Here is an 18,361-nt window from a genome sequence, read left to right on the forward strand (position 1 = left end):
ATAGTTACGTGTATCAAAAATCAAAAACATTAGGAAGCAATGTATTTCACCTTGATTTATAAAATAAGATATAATGAAAAAAAAAAAAAATATATATATATATATATTTATAAATAATGATTTTTATATTAATAATCTGAGCTTTAATGAACTATTAAAACAATTTGATCTTTATGTACTGCATAAAATATTATTTTTATTCAAATGAAATTCATTTCCTATTTTACTGTAATCTTAATATGCAATACTACACATGATGTAAATCTAGACTAAATTTAGAAAAAATATATAAGATAAAATCTCAAACAAAATGGTACAGCTCCACCGGTTGATCCAGCTGGAGATATACCCATGCCCTGCTATTCTGCTGTAATATTGTCCGTGCCATAACCTTAACAATGTAATGTTAAAAACCTACAAAGAAAAGTGAAACCCTTGTAAAAACACTATACAGTCTATACCACAACTAGAGATGGCAATTTGTCACCTACCCTGACGGGTATCACATAGCCCGTACCCGGTCAAAGAGGGTATTACCCTCTTTGACCGGGTACTGCAAACGCGAAGTAGATATCCCGTTAGTTTTTGAGCGGTGCAGGGTCGGGTAAGGGTATGCCCCTACCCCTACCCGTGCACCCTTACCCTTACCCTTACCCGTTGAAGAGTGCGGGTAAAACCCATACTCGTACTCTTACCCTTTCATATATATATATATATATATATATAATTTTTTTATTAAACTAAACATTTACTCAATATCTATTTTTCATGGTGATTAATTTGAAAAATAATACTTCAAATTTTTCTCTTAATATATTATTTTTAAATTTTTATTTAATTTCTATATTTATATTTGATAATATTATCAAAATTGAATTTTTAGATATATATTAAAAAAATCATAATTAAATTTAAAAAAATAAACAAATATAAAAAAATAATGTTATAATAATTTATTCAATAAATTATAAAAAAACATCCCGAAAAAAATAAGATACTTAATAAAAAAATCAATTGGATATAAACTTATGAGAATTACTTATAATATTTTTTTATATTCAAAAATCTTACTAGATATTTATAAAAATTTGAAAGTTTATATAAAATATAAATAAGTAGATATATGAAAAAAATTTAAAAACAAAAACCAAGATAGTTAAACATGAACAAAACAAAAAGGTAGAGTTACTATTGAGTTCTAAATAAATGTCGTTTTTATGTGATTATATAATTTAAGATAAAACAAATATATATCAACTCAGTAATTTTTGAATTTATGGACGTATGTTTAAAGATTGTAATATAATGTATAATTAATTTATTTTTTTATTATTATTTAAATTTAATTCGATAATTTGAACAATGGGTATAACGGGTAGCAAATGACACTGCTGAGTATCTCCCAGTCTACTGCGGGTAAGGGTAAGGAGTATGATTTTTTTACTCGCAGAGAGTGCGGGTATGGGGTAGGGGTTACGGGTACGGGTAAGGGTTTTGGCATACCCTACCCATACCCTACCCATTGCCATCCCTAACCACAACATTAAAAAAGAAGCTTTACTGATGACGAGGGGGCTGTTGCAGTGTCAAGTGACACGAATGAGTAGAACAACCATGACGAATATACAAATCATAGCAAAGATCACGAGCCATGTAAAGCACGTCGTCTTGAAACTCTCTGAATAAACCTCCATGGCGCGCACATTGACACGTCCAGTGCTTGCTAAGCTATGTTCGACGGCTCTCTCGGTGGAGTCAAGTATCTGCCCATGCCACAAAGTATTCATCTCATGAGATATGATGAAATACAGAATAGTACAAAACAACAAAGTTTTTTATGATTAAAACCCAGAAAATTTTTTTGATAACTTTGTCTTTTATTATTATATTCATGACTCCACTTATCACTTATAAAAATTTGAAAAAAAATACTGACCTTCTCAGTGTCTTGCAAGGACTTGTTCATCATATGACTGCTTTCCTTTAGTTGCCGTGCTAGCACAACCATCTCATCTGTTAAATCTTCTTGAAGCTTCCTGTCACAAGGAGAAAAACAATGGATATCAATGCATACTATAGATCATTCCTAGAACAGGAAGTTGAATCAAACACTAAAGAATCTAAAATCTGAAATAACTGTAGAAAATAAAAACACCAAAAAAACCAGAGAGCCTATTGGAAAATCAACATGAAATGTGTCTCTTTCCTGGTATCTAATAAAGAAAAATGGACTCTACTATGGAAATAGTCACTATCGAAGGCAAACAAGTTAAGAATTTGATGCAACTTGCAATTTCATAATGAAGAGAATTAAATTGTTGACAATATCTTTCATAAGGTTATACACAGCTGAAACAGGTCAGAAGTTTCAGAATTAAATTGCTGTCTCAGAAAGGAACATCAATTACACAGATCATTACAGCTTAACTTTTCCTCTGGAGCCCAAGGGAACAATAAAAATGGTAATCAGTATGCAGCTCAAAAATCAGGAACTGAAGTTAATAAAAAATCCCAAACTCAAAAACATAATCCTGCTTAGCCCTGTGGTTTTGCATGACTATGCCAAAATGCCCATAGATTCTAATGTCATCTCAGGAGAACAAAAGAAAATTGATATCATACTTTCTGTAGTAAGTTAAAGCATCACATGGATAACATAATAAACCTGGCAAGAGTTAAATCCCGAACCTCATTGGGAGGAAAGAAAGTTGAATTTCGAAAAATAACAAGCAAGAACTAGGAGGAAAAAAAACCATGATGGAGATGAATTGTTAAGCTCATAAGCATAGTTAGAAATAGTGTAATCAAGCATGATGTACATGGAAACCGTAAACCAAGTATAAACATTCTTTAAAGGTTCATGCCTACCGATGTTTCTCAATATGCGCCTGTGCTGCAGCATCCAGCTTAACTTGGTTTGAAGAATCCTTATCAGTAGCCTCACGAGTATTTTCTTCCAACTCCACATGAGCCCTAAAAGCTCATATACACCAAGCAATTTATATCATAGAACAAAGACAATAATAAGTTAGATCAATGGCATAGTATGTAGTAATAATCACAAATTCACTTACGTAAACCTCCTCCGTAATCCAGGAGGGCTTCCATAGCCAACTTCCTCTGTCTTAGAAGATGTTTCCTCAACTTTGATCTCATCAACAGCATCTGTATGCTCTACCTGATTAGATTTCCATTATTCATTAATAACCTAAACAAAATAACGAACTAACACACTGCAAAAGTCAGAATTATTTCTAACAGAAAAGAAGTAGCAGTTGCATCCCACCAACCATATTAGACATAAAACTTGTATAGCCTTGTAAACCTTGCAGAATAAATAACTACACACTTGGTTGGGACATCATTGAATGCCTTACAAAAGCCAAAGACCTTAGAAGTAGTCAAAATAATGGAAGCCATCATAATAAATAAATTTAAATTGAACATTAGCGCTAGAAGACTTATTTGCCTCAAATCAGAGTTTATAAATTAAACCTACATTGTCAATAATTAGTTCCATTACCTCAGAATTTTAGTGACACACTAACTTGCATCAGATTTAATAAACTGCACTTGCATAAGGCATGGCATTACAAATTATGCCAAAAACTTCTTTTAATGATAAATAACAATAAATAATAGATTTCAGTTAGTCTTAGATTCTAGGTAATTCATGTCAAGTATCACCATGAAAACCACAACCACAACTGAGATGGCAGAAAGGGAAAAGTAGCATACCAATGGAGCTGCCAATCTGGCAGCAAGCGCCTCTATCTTCTCAGAGTATTCATTCAACTTTGCCTTTGAAATGCTGAAAATAGGTGAAAATGAAGCGCACTTTTAAGATGAAAAGAAAAGGACAAATTCTAATACATGTTCGGTGGGTGTTATCCAATGTGCAAAGGAGTTAAATCAAAATTAGCAACTACGCATAGATAAAAACAAATTCATGCTTAAACATACTTTATTCCAAGATCCTTTAACAAAAAAAAAGAGGATGCTCTGTGGACGAGTGTCAGCTTCACAATACACAAAAATATTGCCTATCCAGCCCAAACACATGTAAGCCAAAGGAAGTATTGGTATCTCAACAACCATAAGAGATCAAGTAAATTGTAATTTAGTTAAAAAAGAAACGGATATAATAATATCAAAACAAAATTTTGTATGACAGACCTAGGTAGTCCCTCTGGCGTAACCTCTAGACCAAGTTGCTCTAATTGTTCCCGCAATGTGGTGATATACTGTAAAAGTCTAAAAGTCACTTTAGAAAATGAATGAGCAAGGCACCCAAGTAATTGTAGTTTGCAAAACATATAACAAATAAGAAAAATCAACTTTTCCATGACACATTACTTTGCTCCAAATAGAAGAAGGCACATCATTTAATGCAGTAATTACTTCATATTGCTTCAAAATAATTTATGGCTCATCAAACAACACCCTTTCCTTTGTCTTATTACTTTGCAAGTGGAATCATAATCTTTGAGAGAATTAGATAACAGCCGAAAATCATAAAAACAGAAAACAATCAGGTTACTAATGTGTCATTAACCAATGTAGCAATTCTCATGATGCACGTTTCACTTCTCGTACCATGGGTTGATAAAACTTAAGGTAATCTTCATTTAAATTAAATAGAGATATATTTTCCTTCGTAATGTGGCCTACACTTTTCATCACACCATGAAGGAATTAAACAAAAAGTGCTAAATCCATGTCCACTCTTTCCTATTGCAAAATACCATTCCATGTCATGGAAGTATCCCGGAGGGTCAAAACCAAAAGGATGATAATTTAGAAAGTGAAAAAATAAATAAATACATACAAGGGGCATAGAGACATCATTATTTGCTATGTAATTGTATATAGTTCCACTCACATGTACAAGTTTTGCTTGATTCTGCTGCTGAGGAGCGGATGCAAGCAACCTCCTCAAATTTACTTCATTTTTGCTAATCCCCATGAGGATATATCTGAGATAGCAAGATTTCAAAAGATATTAGATACACTGATATGCACAAATCATTAATTTTTTTTTTTCTTAAAGTAAATCATCATACAAATCCGAAACAGAACAGGCAAGATTAAAAGAAATATCATGAAATCCTAAATCAATTCGCACTAAAAAAAAACGAGAAATACATTAAAAGAGTTGTCAAAATCATCACTTTCACAAATCTAAGCAGCTAAGAAAACACCAGAGAAGCAATCAAACAACACTCTGATTCCAAAATACCAAGATTCCCAACCTCAAAAACCTAATCCTCAGATCCCATCTCCATTTAGACATGAAATCAACACCAAAATTGCATAAAAGGCCAAAAAAAATATCAAAAATATAAAATCAAGAGGGGCTTCGTGAATGCAGCAACAATTAGGTATTGAACAACTACGAATACGGGCGGAGGAGAAGCAAGAGATGAGAATCAAACCAGACAAAGAGTGCGTGCCGAGCTCTTCTTCAGAAGGACAGCAAACAGTGATGCATAGCCGAGCGTCGCGCCATTGGAGGGGAAATCGAAGGAATTAGGGCATTCGCTAATAAACGGGCCCTTTTAAGCGGGCCGAGATTGAACGAGCCCGGATGACTTTGAGTTCTAGCGAGGCTCTTATGGGCTCACTTGGAGCCCAAGTTATCTCCTTTGATGAGGCTGGTTTAGCAGGGAAGAAGATTTGAAAGGTAGCTAATTAGTAAAGATTGTTGGAAATTTAATTGAGGATATTATGATATCATGATGAAGATATGATAATCTATTTTTCTTACGTTATTTTTATTTTTTCGCAAAAAAATAAAAATAAATATCTAACAAAATTAAAATCAGCCCCTCTTTTAGATATGTAGATATATATATGTTTCCTTGACTATGTATTCTTCTTTTAAAATATTTAATAAATGATAGTTAAGCATTAAAAAAAAATTCCTTTTTTCAAAACACAAATTTTTTTTAAAAAAAAATCTCAACAAGCCAACTATTATTTAATGCTTTTTTAAGTTAAACTATGCTGAAATTTTCCAAGAAAAAATCATAAAAATCCACTTTTGTCACTTTGGGTTTCTCTTCCAGGATAATATTTGTGCAAGAGTACGTATAATTAAATAAAAAGAAGTTTTGCATTCGTAAATACTCAAAATTTTAAATTTTAAATTTTAAATAATTACCATTTATTATTTTAAAATCCAATCAACTTTGAGTTAATTAAAAATGAGGCCATTAACACAAAACAACAACAACAATAATCTATATCTATCTATCAATATCTATATATATATATATATATATTAAAGTAGTAAAGCTTCATGCCACGTGTCAAACTCTCATTAAAAAGTGTTCCATCAAAATTAAGTTCGTATCATATGAAAAAAAAATAAATAAAATAAGGGACAGGACAGCACAAACCTCATGTTTTTTGTTTGATTTTCAAATATGTCTAGGGTACAGTACAACGTGTTCGAGTATAGCAGAAAAAAAAATATCGCTCCAGAATCACAGTACAAGTTTAATTTTAAGTTATGGGATAGCACAACAAAAGTCAGTTTTGCCCCACTTCAAATCTAAAAATTACAATAATTAACTAAAAAAACATCCCAACAATTAACTAATTTTCTTTAATTTTGTATAAAAAATTTAAAAGCAAATTATAATTTCCAAAATATTTATAATTAAGAAAATATTAATAATTCTAAAATTTAATGAAACTTTGATATAAAAATATTGTTAAAATATGAACTTCAATTAATTAATTGTAGATTATTAGAGGAGTAGTATTGCAACAACATGAAAATATTTGTAATTTAATTCTAAATTAGTTACAAAATATTAGAGGGATTGTCTTGCTAATCCACAAAGGTATTAGTAATTTAGCAGTAAAATAATTATAATTTATCGAAGAAAGCAAATTATAAATAATATGTAGCATGAATTCATCTTATATATATAATTTTATTATGGTATTTTTTTATTAATTTACAAAGAGTAATTTTTTATCACTTTAACTCCATTTGCCTAAAAACTAGTTAGAAAATTGTTCGTAATAATGGGAGAATCTATAAATAATCTTTTAAATTTAATTAAATGTATTGCTTTTAAAATTTGAATAACAATAAACTTCATTAAGTTTCTCAAAAAAATAAATAAATAAACTTCATTAAGTTTCAAGCATTATTATCAAAATCATGACAAATATGCCAAGTGAGAATATTATTTTTAATAGTTTAGCATATATTTATCTCTATGCATGGGCATAACACTAGTAATAATAAGAAAAAAATTAAATTTCACTGATTATAAAATATTTAAAAAGTAATTGAATATTGAGCAATTAAAAGCAATAAAATATAAAATATATTAATTTTTAAATCAAATAATCGTATGCCAAACAACATAACCTTAAGAAGAGAAAAAACGAAAGAGAAAAAATATTCCATTGAGATCGAAGAATTGAAGAGGCGATGAGTACTCTCTCTATTCAGACGTTTGATAAAAAAATGAATAAACCACTACCATTAAAATAAAAATGAACCGATAGACAAGCCTCCACACAAACAGTAGAGGAAAATACAGAAAAGAGTATCATAACACTAGATGTGGTATAATAGCTCGACTCAGCCCCTTGATTAGCTCTAGAGATTATTTTCTACAATCCCTACAAAGAGAAAATTGAGAATTCTCTATCTCACTGCTCATGGCCGATCATGATCACTGCGGAGAGGAACCCTTCCCGTTACGATCCTTAAAGATACAAAAATGATGGGAAAGCTAACTTGACTAACTAAAACATAAAACAAAATAAGTTTCTTGTGCATTCCACGCGTTAGTAATTTGTCAATAAACAATATCAGTGTTATAACATAGCTTTTTATTATTATTATTTTTATTTTATTTATTGGTTTTGCGTGTATCCAATGCCGTCGGAAAACTGACATCTAGGTGCATGGTACTGGAAATCTGGAATAGCTTAGGCTAAACTCTTCCAAGAGAATTATAATTTTGATTAATTGGTCAGGAATTAAGTAGTCATGCAGTCTCAACCCCACCTTGAAGGCTGAAGCATTCTTCATGCGTAGGACTTGGTCCACCAAAGACTTAAATGAATCAGCAATGAAATGAGACAATTCTTATAACCACAAACCAAAAGAAATACTTGTGATTAAATTAATTAATGTGATGCCAATATATGAATTAACCTTTTGTTCATGATCACTTTCTTCATGTATCCCTAGGTAGACTGCTCATGTCTGAATTTTCACAAATTAAAATTAAAAACAAATCTTTGGGATTCTGTTTTATTTATTTATTTATTTATTTATCTTTAACCATGGTTCAATGCCTATATTGCATAAAAGATTTCTGTTATTAATGTTTAATATTAATTTATCTAATAATTTATTCAAATAATACTAAACGAGTTTGTGTGCATTGCCAAAGGCCAAATGAAAGAGTCATCGTTTAAGTTGAGCCAGATCATATACATTCAAGATAGGGACAAATTCATTAATAGCCTATATATTGATAAAAACATAGAATAATAAAAATGCATGATTCAGAGACCATTAATACATGCAACTTATATTTTTCAAATGATCCAACGTAGACTAGTGAGCTATACCAGACAATAATGGAATAAAATAAACATCAGTCCATTCCACATCGTCTGTACTTGATTTGCACCGTAGCACCAAAGGCATGCATGCATGGATTTCGTACAGCCTGGAATAAGCTTGTTTTCACCGAAACACTCCTTGCTTTTTCCTAAATTAAACACACCTTAATATAATATATATATGATCACCATCACTTCACTATCAATATTCTTCACCTAATATTTTAATTTCAATATTTATTCTAACCGCCTGATAACTCACCACCATGCAGACCACAACTGTTTATGTATGCACGTTAATTATTTGTCTCATGATAATTTTCCAAGTAAAATAAGTGAACAAGAAATTTAGGAGATGCCGCCTAGAAGAATTCAAAAAGGAGTTCACTCCAAGGACTCCACTCCGATGGCAAATCCAAGGCCTAGTCGGCGCCACCGACGCCACAACCGACGACATCGCCAAAGCTCTTGCTACTCTCCCCCTTGCCTCATTTGATAAATCTCTTATATTTATATACTTAACTTTTGTTTTCTCCTTTTTGGTAGGCTTGTGAATCTAACATTATATGGTTTGTCCATTTCCATACTTGTTTTTGGATATCTTAGAACAAAAACAAACCACTAAAATGACAAAGAAAGACTCTTAACCTGAGGAAAAGTTCTTAGGAGGCTTGGGTGATGTATATAGATCCAAAAGAATCAAGTCATATACTTTGATTTATTATTTAATATGATATACATGCATATATTTTCTACATAAACAAAGTTGATTAGTAATAAGACAGAAATGCCCTGTTGATTGTATAGAAAACCCTGTTTAAGCTTATAATCAGAACCGTGAGAAGTAGAAAAGCTTTTCTCTGAGAAAATCAGAGCTCATTCTTTTGATTTAAGTTATTAAGCTAGTTTTTTAATTTCATTATCGGGGAAAATGTTAAATCCACTGCGTGGAAGCATCGTGGGGAACTTGAGGAACTGTGAGACTGGAAGCTCAAAACAGGAGCAAGTTGTGTCACCAACTGCATCAGTGTCTGAGTCCAATGTCATCATCACTGATCACGATCAGGTCAACCAAAATGCACCAGTCTCAGCCCTGCAAGGCCTTAAGTTCGACTTAGACATCGATGTTGAGGTTCAGTCTCCAGACAACTCCATATGGGAATCTCTCTTTGCCGACCAGATTGATGCCGGTGCAGACTTTATGATTTCATCTCCGAGGAGGGACCTCATGGTGTGCTCGCCAAAGAGAGACTACATGATTTCTTCGCCAAAGAGGATGGGTTTGAGCTCTAACTATGTTAATACTAACTATGGTTACGTCCATGGACTGCAAGCACAAACTTCACTAGGTTACTCCACTCAACCTTCAGGCACACCTTTATCTCATGTGGCAGGAAACAGTAAAGGGAAGTCACAGAGTCCTCTCCACAGGGTCTTTAGTGGCTCATCTCCTCAGTATGTTCATGGAGAAAGCCTAGCACTGCCAGCCATGGATGTGTTATTGGATGATTTTAACAGAGATAGTTACACCGAGTACAGGTCGTCCGGTATCTCGTGCTCGCCGGAGTCTCTTGACATGTCATTGCTTGAATGTTTATCAATCCCAAGCTCAAGATTCTCTACCTCAACATCTGAGGCAAGTCCAGTTGGCCTTCAGATGACTCCTGAAGGGGATTTTTTTCACTTGAACCACTTTGGAACTCAGTTACAAACTCAGGATCAGAACCAGAACCACCACCACCACCACCACCACCACCACCAACAACAACAACAACAACAGAGGGATCTTCTTGACCATAGTAGCTTGCTGGTGCAAGTGGCCGCAGCCAAGTCTGAGCAGCTGGAGCCTACATATCATGGCTTGCTAGGCCCCATATTCTCCGACCATGAACAGGTAAGAATATTACTATTCATTCCGATTCCTGAGTAGTGAGGGCTAGCTAGAAAAATGAGTCACAAAAGACAAGGCCTGAAGTTGAGTAACTCGAGCGTTGGACGTGCATGAGACTGCTTTAATATCATAATAACGTGAATTCAGATTAAAATAAAGACAAAACATGACTAATAATTATACGATTTGTATTGCAGGAACAAGACAGTGGACTTCACCTGGTAAACCTACTCTTGGCCTGCGCCGATGCAGTAGCCAAAGATGACTACATGTCAGCCAGAAGGTATCTTCACCACCTCAACCGCATTGTCTCGCCCATCGGCGACTCCATGCAGCGCGTGGCTTCGTGCTTTACTGACGCACTAGCAGCGAGGCTCGCAGCCACGCTCACCGCCGCCTCAGCCTCCTCCACTCGCTCCCCTTCCACCTCACCTAAAACACCACCCTTCCCTTCACACTCCCTTGACGTTCTCAAGATCTACCAAATACTCTACCAAGCCTGTCCCTACATCAAGTTCGCCCACTTCACCGCCAACCAAGCCATCTTCGAAGCCTTCGAAGCTGAAGAACGAGTGCACGTCATCGACCTTGACATACACCAAGGCTACCAATGGCCTGCCTTCCTGCAAGCCCTAGCTGCACGGCCTGGCGGCGCCCCATTCCTCCGCATCACCGGTGTCGGCCCTTCACTCGACCGTGTACGTGAAACCGGCCGCCATCTTGCCGAACTCGCCCACTCTCTCCGCGTCCCCTTCGAGTTCCACGCAGTTGGTGAACGTCTCGAGGACTTGCAACCCCACATGCTACACCGCCGAGTTGGCGAGGCGCTGGCCGTGAACTCCGTGTGCCGGCTTCACAGTGTGGCCGGCTCCAGCATCGGCGGTTTAGTCGGCATGCTTCGTGACCAGGCACCAAGTATTGTCACGTTAGTAGAAAAAGAAGCAAGCCACAATGGCCCACACTTCTTGGGCAGGTTTCTTGAAGCACTGCATTACTACTCGGCCATCTTTGATTCTTTGGACGCCACGTTCCCTAGTGACTCCGTGGCGCGTGCCAAGGTCGAGCAGTACGTGTTTGCGCCGGAGATTAGGAACATTGTGGCATGCGAGGGGGCTGAACGTTTGGAAAGGCATGAGAGACTGGAGAAATGGAGGAAGGTGATGGAAGGGAAAGGATTCAAAGGAGTGCCCTTAAGTGCAAATGCAGTGACTCAATCTAAGATACTCCTGGGATTGTACTCTTGTGATGGTTATAGACTTACAGAGGATAAGGGTTGCTTGCTTCTAGGGTGGCAGGATAGAGCTATCATCGCTGCTTCAGCATGGCGTTGCTAATGTTTTGTAGGTTTTTTTTTTATTATTATTATTTTCTTTTCTTTTTGCTTTCACATGTGAAAGTTCTGAATCGTGTTGTGTTTTGTGTTTTGTGTTTCTATCTTGGGTACGTGCATGCATAAAGAAAAGAGAAAAATGAATAGTAAACGTCAAGGGTATTAGTTTGATTTGTTATGTAAATTTGCCAGATATGGCTTATATATATATATATATATATGCCATTGTGTTGTGTTGTTTAATTTGAAGGTTTTTATAATATAGGTGGATTATTAATTTGTTTGCAAAAGTTACACTAGATTTAGATGGATGACTTATCTACTGACTGATCAGTCAAAGTCTAAAACCAAATTAATTATGGGGCTACCTTGCTCCAATACAAATGAACTGGGATTTCTTTAATTAAATGTATTTCGTTTAGTTATATACCATCCATATCTTGCGCATGGTTATCAGTGCCGTCCGGGCAACTTGATAGAATTCAAGTGCAAGTAGTTCAATTATAAGAACACCAGAATAAAAGCTGATAGTCCTATTTATTTCACACTGGTTATATGAATTTTTCTCATTTATGTTATTCTATTAAAAAATAAAGACATGTATTATATGATTTTTTTTTTCTTTTATGTTATTATATTAAAATTTAAAGAACTAAGTAAATCAGAAATAAAAATATCAATATATAAAATTCCTATCAAACATTTTTAAAGTTATCCTTACCTTTTTTTTATAACTCTTCATTTGAAACACTTCTACCGTCTTTATGAATTTATTTACGGGGTTTCTTAGGATATGTCCATACCATTTCAAACTATTCTCTCTCAACTTGTCACTAATAGGTGCCACTTTATTTTAGGTATTCTAATTTTTTAGATAAATTTATTCTTCAATCAGTTTTTTTTCTAATAACATAGTCATACTTATCTTTTGAGTATAATGTATCTTAACAACCCAACATTTTGATATGCACATATATTCATAACTACCCTAAAAACCATTCTATTGGGATTTTTTTTAATATTTAATCTGGTTAAATACCATATCATGCCCATTTATCAGTTGTTAATTTTATATTTGTGAAATTTTTTTATTTATAAAGTTAATAAATCATAAAAGATAAAACAAATAGAGTACTTAAAATTTAGAGCCACAATAATGTTTTCTTTTGGATCTGGCTGCTCCACTATTAGTGGACTTTGTTGTTTGCTTGTTTCTGTTTTGGTTATGTGATCGTTTCAGGCGCTGTTTGTTGTCACCTTGGCATGTAACTGTTTAAACTTTTTAATAAATGTGGTTTATCCACTTTGTCAAAAAAAAAAAAAAACAACGAAATAATGTACATGATGGTGAATATGAACATCTTAGGAAACAAAAGAAAAGAAGATAACACTTGAACAAATACCAGAAGGCTCAACAGATCATGTCAAGAAAACCAGCAGCTTCCGGGCAACTTGATAGAATTGATGCAGGTGTTATATATTAAATTTTAAAAAAAAAATCCAAACAATAAATAAAGAATGTCTTTATTAAAACATTATTAATAGATTTTTTTAATTACTTCCTTCCTTCCATTTATTCTCCTAATTTTCTTACTTTTTCACTTAATTTTCTATCCATGATACATTTTTTTTTTTTTTTCGTATATCTCCACTTTATTTTTCTTCGTTTTCAAACATGCCTTCTCATTTTTTCTTTTTTCACTCTAGCTCCTAAACCATTTCACAAACATCTTCTAGTGAGTTTTTTTTTAATGTCCTGACTTATATCTATGGAGTTTTAAAATTTTCTAACATATTTTGGTTATTCATCCATTTTATTTTAAAATCTATTGATTAATTTAAATTTTAATTAGGATGATGGTTTTAATATAAGATAAAGTTCACATTATTTTCTTCTAGTCCCGGATATTCATTGTAATTCACTGTGTTTTTATTCAAATTTATCAAATTCATTTGAAATTTAGATGGAAATTTTGTTATTGTTTTATTATGTTAAGTCTGATGATGTAGAATGACATTATATGACAAGCCAAGTAATAACATGGCAAGAGAAATGTGACGTGGTTGTGATGACTCAGCAAAGGAAGTAATGACTAGGATGATAATGTGTCAAAATGTTGGTGAGAAACTAAAAGGGTTAGAAGATCAAGACGAAGATCATATTTAGAAGATATGTCTCTCAATGGAGTCATGTGATGATCAAGTCTAAAGGATCTTCTCAAGAAGGGTAAGTTTTATTTAAAGTATGGTTTTATCTATCCTTATTAACATCCGGATGATAAATCATATCTTTAATAGAACTCTTTTCTTGGAAAGATCTATTTTAAAGATAGAGAGAGAAGAATATTCTATCATTGGCACGAATTCAAGATCATGAAGATTGTATTGAACTTAATTTGGTGTGAAGCTATTTGAAAACACAAACTAAGATAGGACAAGCTCAGTTTGGTGTGAAGCTATTTGAAGATACAAACTAAGTTAAGCAAGGACAAGCCAATGAGATTATCAAGACCATATTTAGCAACACAGTTTGAAGAAAGATCCAAGAGCTAATTTTGGGCGGAGTTATTCAAGGAGACTAATCATATGTGAAGATTGATTAAAGATTACATGAGATATGATTAGAGATTTGAAGATCCAAGCATGGATGGTTGGAGATCATGCTTGAAGATATTGAAGGTTAAACTTGGATGAAGACGAGATCAAGTTTGGTAACAATATTTCCATAAGTCAAACGAAGATCATTTGGGAAGAACAAACTCGGGTCAAGTTTGGAAAGAAGATCGAGAGATCTTCGGTGACCATCTTTGGGGAGATTGTTGCGTGTGCCTTGGTGGGCACGTCCCTCGGGAGAGGGAGACCTATTAAAGTGACGAGAAGAAGGAAGCAGCTGTAGGCAAGAGGAGCTCGGGTCGAGTCAACTGCTACGAGGCGGACTGAAAGAAACAAGAGGTTGAAGATCGCAGATTCGGGTGTAACTGACTAGAACTCAGTCATGTTCAGTAAGGTGGGTCATGTTGCAACTGGGTGTTGCAACATCTAACTCTGGAAAGTGTCTAAGTTAAGAAGTCGCAGAGAATTCTAAAAGAGAAAACTTTATTAGACGTCAGTGCGTCTGCTTGAAGATTTAGGATGAGCCAACAAGTGAGAAACTTTGGTGAGAGTTGAGTGAGTGGTCATCGGGCAATCTAAAGAGGATATTTTTTGTGTTGAGAGAGTGAGAGAGTGTTATTCTCCTTGTTCTTATACCGTTTTTAGTAGATTGTTTCTCCAGGCCTAGCCCCCAGATATAGACAAAGTTATGCCAAACTGGATTATCAATTTGCTTGTATTTTTTCTCTTGCATGTTTGTGTGTGTCCTAACTTCAAGTGAGTTTTTGAGTGACTTATCTTAACACACTAACCCACTGAAATCATCACATTATTTTTGTAGTATTTGAATCATCACTTTTTTCCCCATTCTTCGTGACTGCTTTTTGTTGCGGTAGCTAATCTATGGATCTCACTTGATATCATGATTTAGTACGTCTCCAGTCCTTCTAGTGTTCTCATGTATTTCCAAATATAAAAATGATTTTATTTAATTCTTTTTTGTTCTCTAATGCCATGGAAAAACAGATCATATAATTAAAAAAAAAAAAACTACCTTTTTCTGATTTATTTTTATTTTTCCGATGTATACTTTTCCACCGTCCATGGTTCTCATAAATACCGTTTATATCATAATAAATAATATTATCTTACCTCATATCATTTTCCATGTGAAAGTCAATATATATAATATATAGTAGAGGCCAATAATAATTCTTAGACTCTTACTTGATAAAAGTTGAGCAACAGCTGCACCTTTCCACAAGTGGAAATAGTCAACTCTCTGAATTATTTAGATAATTATTTGAATGCAATGATTCATCTTTCATAAAAATAAAAATTAAAAAACTAAAGTCAATTAAAAAGACATATAATAGAGACGACTCTCACCAATAAAAAAAAGTACAGATAGATAAAATAACAACAAAAAAGCTCAAATAAAAAAAGTACAAATAAATAAAATAACAAAAAAAAACAACCCACGAACAACATGCAATTCATTAGGAATGTCAAAAAAACATTTTAAATACTAAAAATATCTTTATGTTCACGGAGCTATTGGCCAATCAGTATGGTTAAAGGCACTAATGTCATTTCAGCATTGTGTGAATTTAAATATAAGAATTTTAAATAATATGGTTTGAATTATGTAGGAATATGATTAATTTGAGGGATTTTTTATGAATTTGAAGGAGTTGGAGGGAGTTGCGGTTGCTCTTTTAATTCCAACTTACTCATTGTGTAAATCATTTGGGTATAAAAAAAAATGAAAATTGTTAAAAACACCCCTAAAGTTTGCAATATGCACATATTCTCCTTCTAAATTTGAATATCCATAAAAACCCCTTCCTTTTGAATACAATGGTTTTTTAACCCCCCCCTCCCCCCAAGCATCTAATAGTGATTGATAGAGTTAATTTGGATTTTTTGGACGAAATTGTCCCTTGCGTGGGAAGTTGTGGCAAGTATGACAGGATTTGACTATAATGCCCTTGGGCGCAATGAGTTTCTATTTAAAACATGAGGCTTCTGTTTAAAATATAATGTTTTTATTTAAAACATGAGGTTCTGTTTAAAAAATAAGTTTTCTGTTTAAGAAATGAGTACATGCATTACTCTTCATGCTAACCTAATTTTTTTTGTTTGTAGTTTTAATGTAATCATGCTAACCTAAATTTTTTCCCACAAACTTATTAAATTTTTAATGCATGTAAATGTCGTTATCTCCATATAATAAAGAATGATCATCTCTATGTTTGTTTGTCTTTGTTTAACTATCGATTTTTCTTTTTAATATATTGCGTTTATGTTTAAAAAATGCTTAAATATCATTGTTTCTATTTAAATATGTACCAGTGGCCAAGATTAATTGGTTTTTATACCCAGGATTAATTTGTCACGTAAATATTGGTTTTTCTGTTTAAATATCAATGTTTCTATTTAAAAAAATAAGTTTGTTGTTTAAAAAAAATGAGGTTTCTGTTTAAAAAATGAGGTTTCTGTTTAAAAAATGAGTTTTCTGTTTAAGAAATGAGATTTCTGTTAAGTTTCTATTTAAAAAATGAGTTTTCTGTTTAAAAAAAATGAGCTCACTGTTTAAGAAATAACTCTCTGTTTAAGAAATGAGTACATGTATTACTCTTCATGCTAACCTAAATTCTTTTGTTTGTAGTTATAAGTTTGTTTGTAGTTATAATGTAATCATGCTAACCTAAATTCTTTTCCACAAACTTATTAAATTTTTAATGTAAATATCGTTATCTCCATATAATAAAGAACGACCGTCTTTACGCTTGGTTGTCTTTGTTTAACTATCGATGTTTTTGTTTAATATATTGCGTTTACGTTTAAAAAAGTGCTTAAATATCATTGTTTCTATTTAAATATGTAAAAGTGGCCAAGATTAATTGGTTTTTATACCCAAGATTAATTTGTCACGTAAATATTGGTTTTTCTGTTTAAATATCAATTTTTCTGTTTAAAAAATGAGTTTTCTGTTTAAGAAAATGAGCTTTCTGTTTAAGAAATGAGGTTTTTGTTAGGTTTCTGTTTAAGAAATGAGTTTTCTGTTTAAGAAATAAGGTTTCGGTTTAAAGAAATGAGTTATCTGTTTAAGAAATGAGTACATGCAAAAAGGAATGCAAAAAGAATGAAAAAAATGTATGCAAAAAGGTTTAAGGGCAATGATGGAATTTCATAATACATGGGGCAAAAAGGAAGTGAAACAATAAAAGAAGGGTTATCTGAAGTATTCAAAACTCACAAGGGCTGTTTGGGAAGTTTTGAAATTCTTGAGAGGTAAACAGTAATTTTCCCAAAAAAATCAGTTTTTTTTTATTATTTTATTATTTTTTAAAAATAGATAAATCATACATATTACAGAGAAAAGAAAGTTATATAAAATATGAAGAAAGGGATTGAAAACAAATGATATAGTGTCAATGAACCGATGAATATAAAAAAATAATATAATAAAAATAAAAACTAGACTAAATATGGATGGAGCTTAATTTAAGAAATACCTATTAATGGTATAATTGAAGTTTATTGAAGGTATGATTTGAATAACCATAATAAGTATGATTGAATAATATTAAGGGTATGATTGAAGACAAGCTTATTATTAGTATGATTGGCATGATTGATTGAAGATCTTTTTTTGGAAGATTCGAACGCCAAACTTGGATGAATTGAAGATCAAATTTGGTATGTTTCGTGAAGAAGCATAAAGACATGTGCCCCTTGCGAGGGGACTGCGTGGTGAGGAACTGAGGAGGTAGGCTAGTTGCTGGTAGTCAAAATCGGAAGATCGAGACGCACCGACTCAGACTAAGTATGAACGAGATGTTGATGGGTCTTGAGGTCGTTCGCAATGTAACCAGAACTCGGTTAAGTCAGTAGTCAGGGTCATATTGCAAGTTGTGTTACACCAGGAGTTATAGTAT

General features: G+C 33.1%; 2 protein-coding genes across 3 annotated transcripts; one reads left to right on the top strand and one right to left on the bottom strand.

The window, feature by feature from the left end:
- Positions 1–254: 254 nt before the first annotated feature.
- Positions 255–5,635, bottom strand: LOC120257923. 2 transcript variants are annotated; one of them, XM_039265223.1, is made up of 9 exons: positions 5,436–5,635; positions 4,883–4,976; positions 4,177–4,244; positions 3,739–3,811; positions 3,075–3,178; positions 2,869–2,973; positions 1,937–2,036; positions 1,562–1,763; positions 255–414 (listed from the first exon to the last, which is right to left on the bottom strand). In XM_039265223.1, the coding sequence occupies exons 2-8, from the start codon at positions 4,964–4,966 to the stop codon at positions 1,587–1,589; spliced, it is 711 nt and encodes a 236-aa protein (XP_039121157.1). In that variant the 5' UTR covers positions 4,967–4,976; positions 5,436–5,635; the 3' UTR covers positions 255–414; positions 1,562–1,586. The 2 variants fall into 2 exon arrangements, with proteins under 2 accessions (XP_039121157.1, XP_039121156.1); XM_039265222.1 differs by lacking the exon at positions 5,436–5,635 and adding an exon at positions 5,253–5,298.
- Positions 5,636–9,535: 3,900 nt separating this feature from the next.
- LOC120258584 (GRAS family protein RAM1-like) lies at positions 9,536–11,842 on the top strand. The gene is made up of 3 exons (XM_039266044.1): positions 9,536–10,308; positions 10,405–10,498; positions 10,693–11,842. The coding sequence occupies exons 1-3, from the start codon at positions 9,536–9,538 to the stop codon at positions 11,827–11,829; spliced, it is 2,004 nt and encodes a 667-aa protein (XP_039121978.1). The 3' UTR covers positions 11,830–11,842.
- The last annotated feature ends 6,519 nt before the right edge of the window (positions 11,843–18,361 follow it).

This window comes from Dioscorea cayenensis, chromosome 4 (assembly GCF_009730915.1).
Source record: "Dioscorea cayenensis subsp. rotundata cultivar TDr96_F1 chromosome 4, TDr96_F1_v2_PseudoChromosome.rev07_lg8_w22 25.fasta, whole genome shotgun sequence".
Taxonomy (NCBI): domain Eukaryota; kingdom Viridiplantae; phylum Streptophyta; class Magnoliopsida; order Dioscoreales; family Dioscoreaceae; genus Dioscorea; species Dioscorea cayenensis.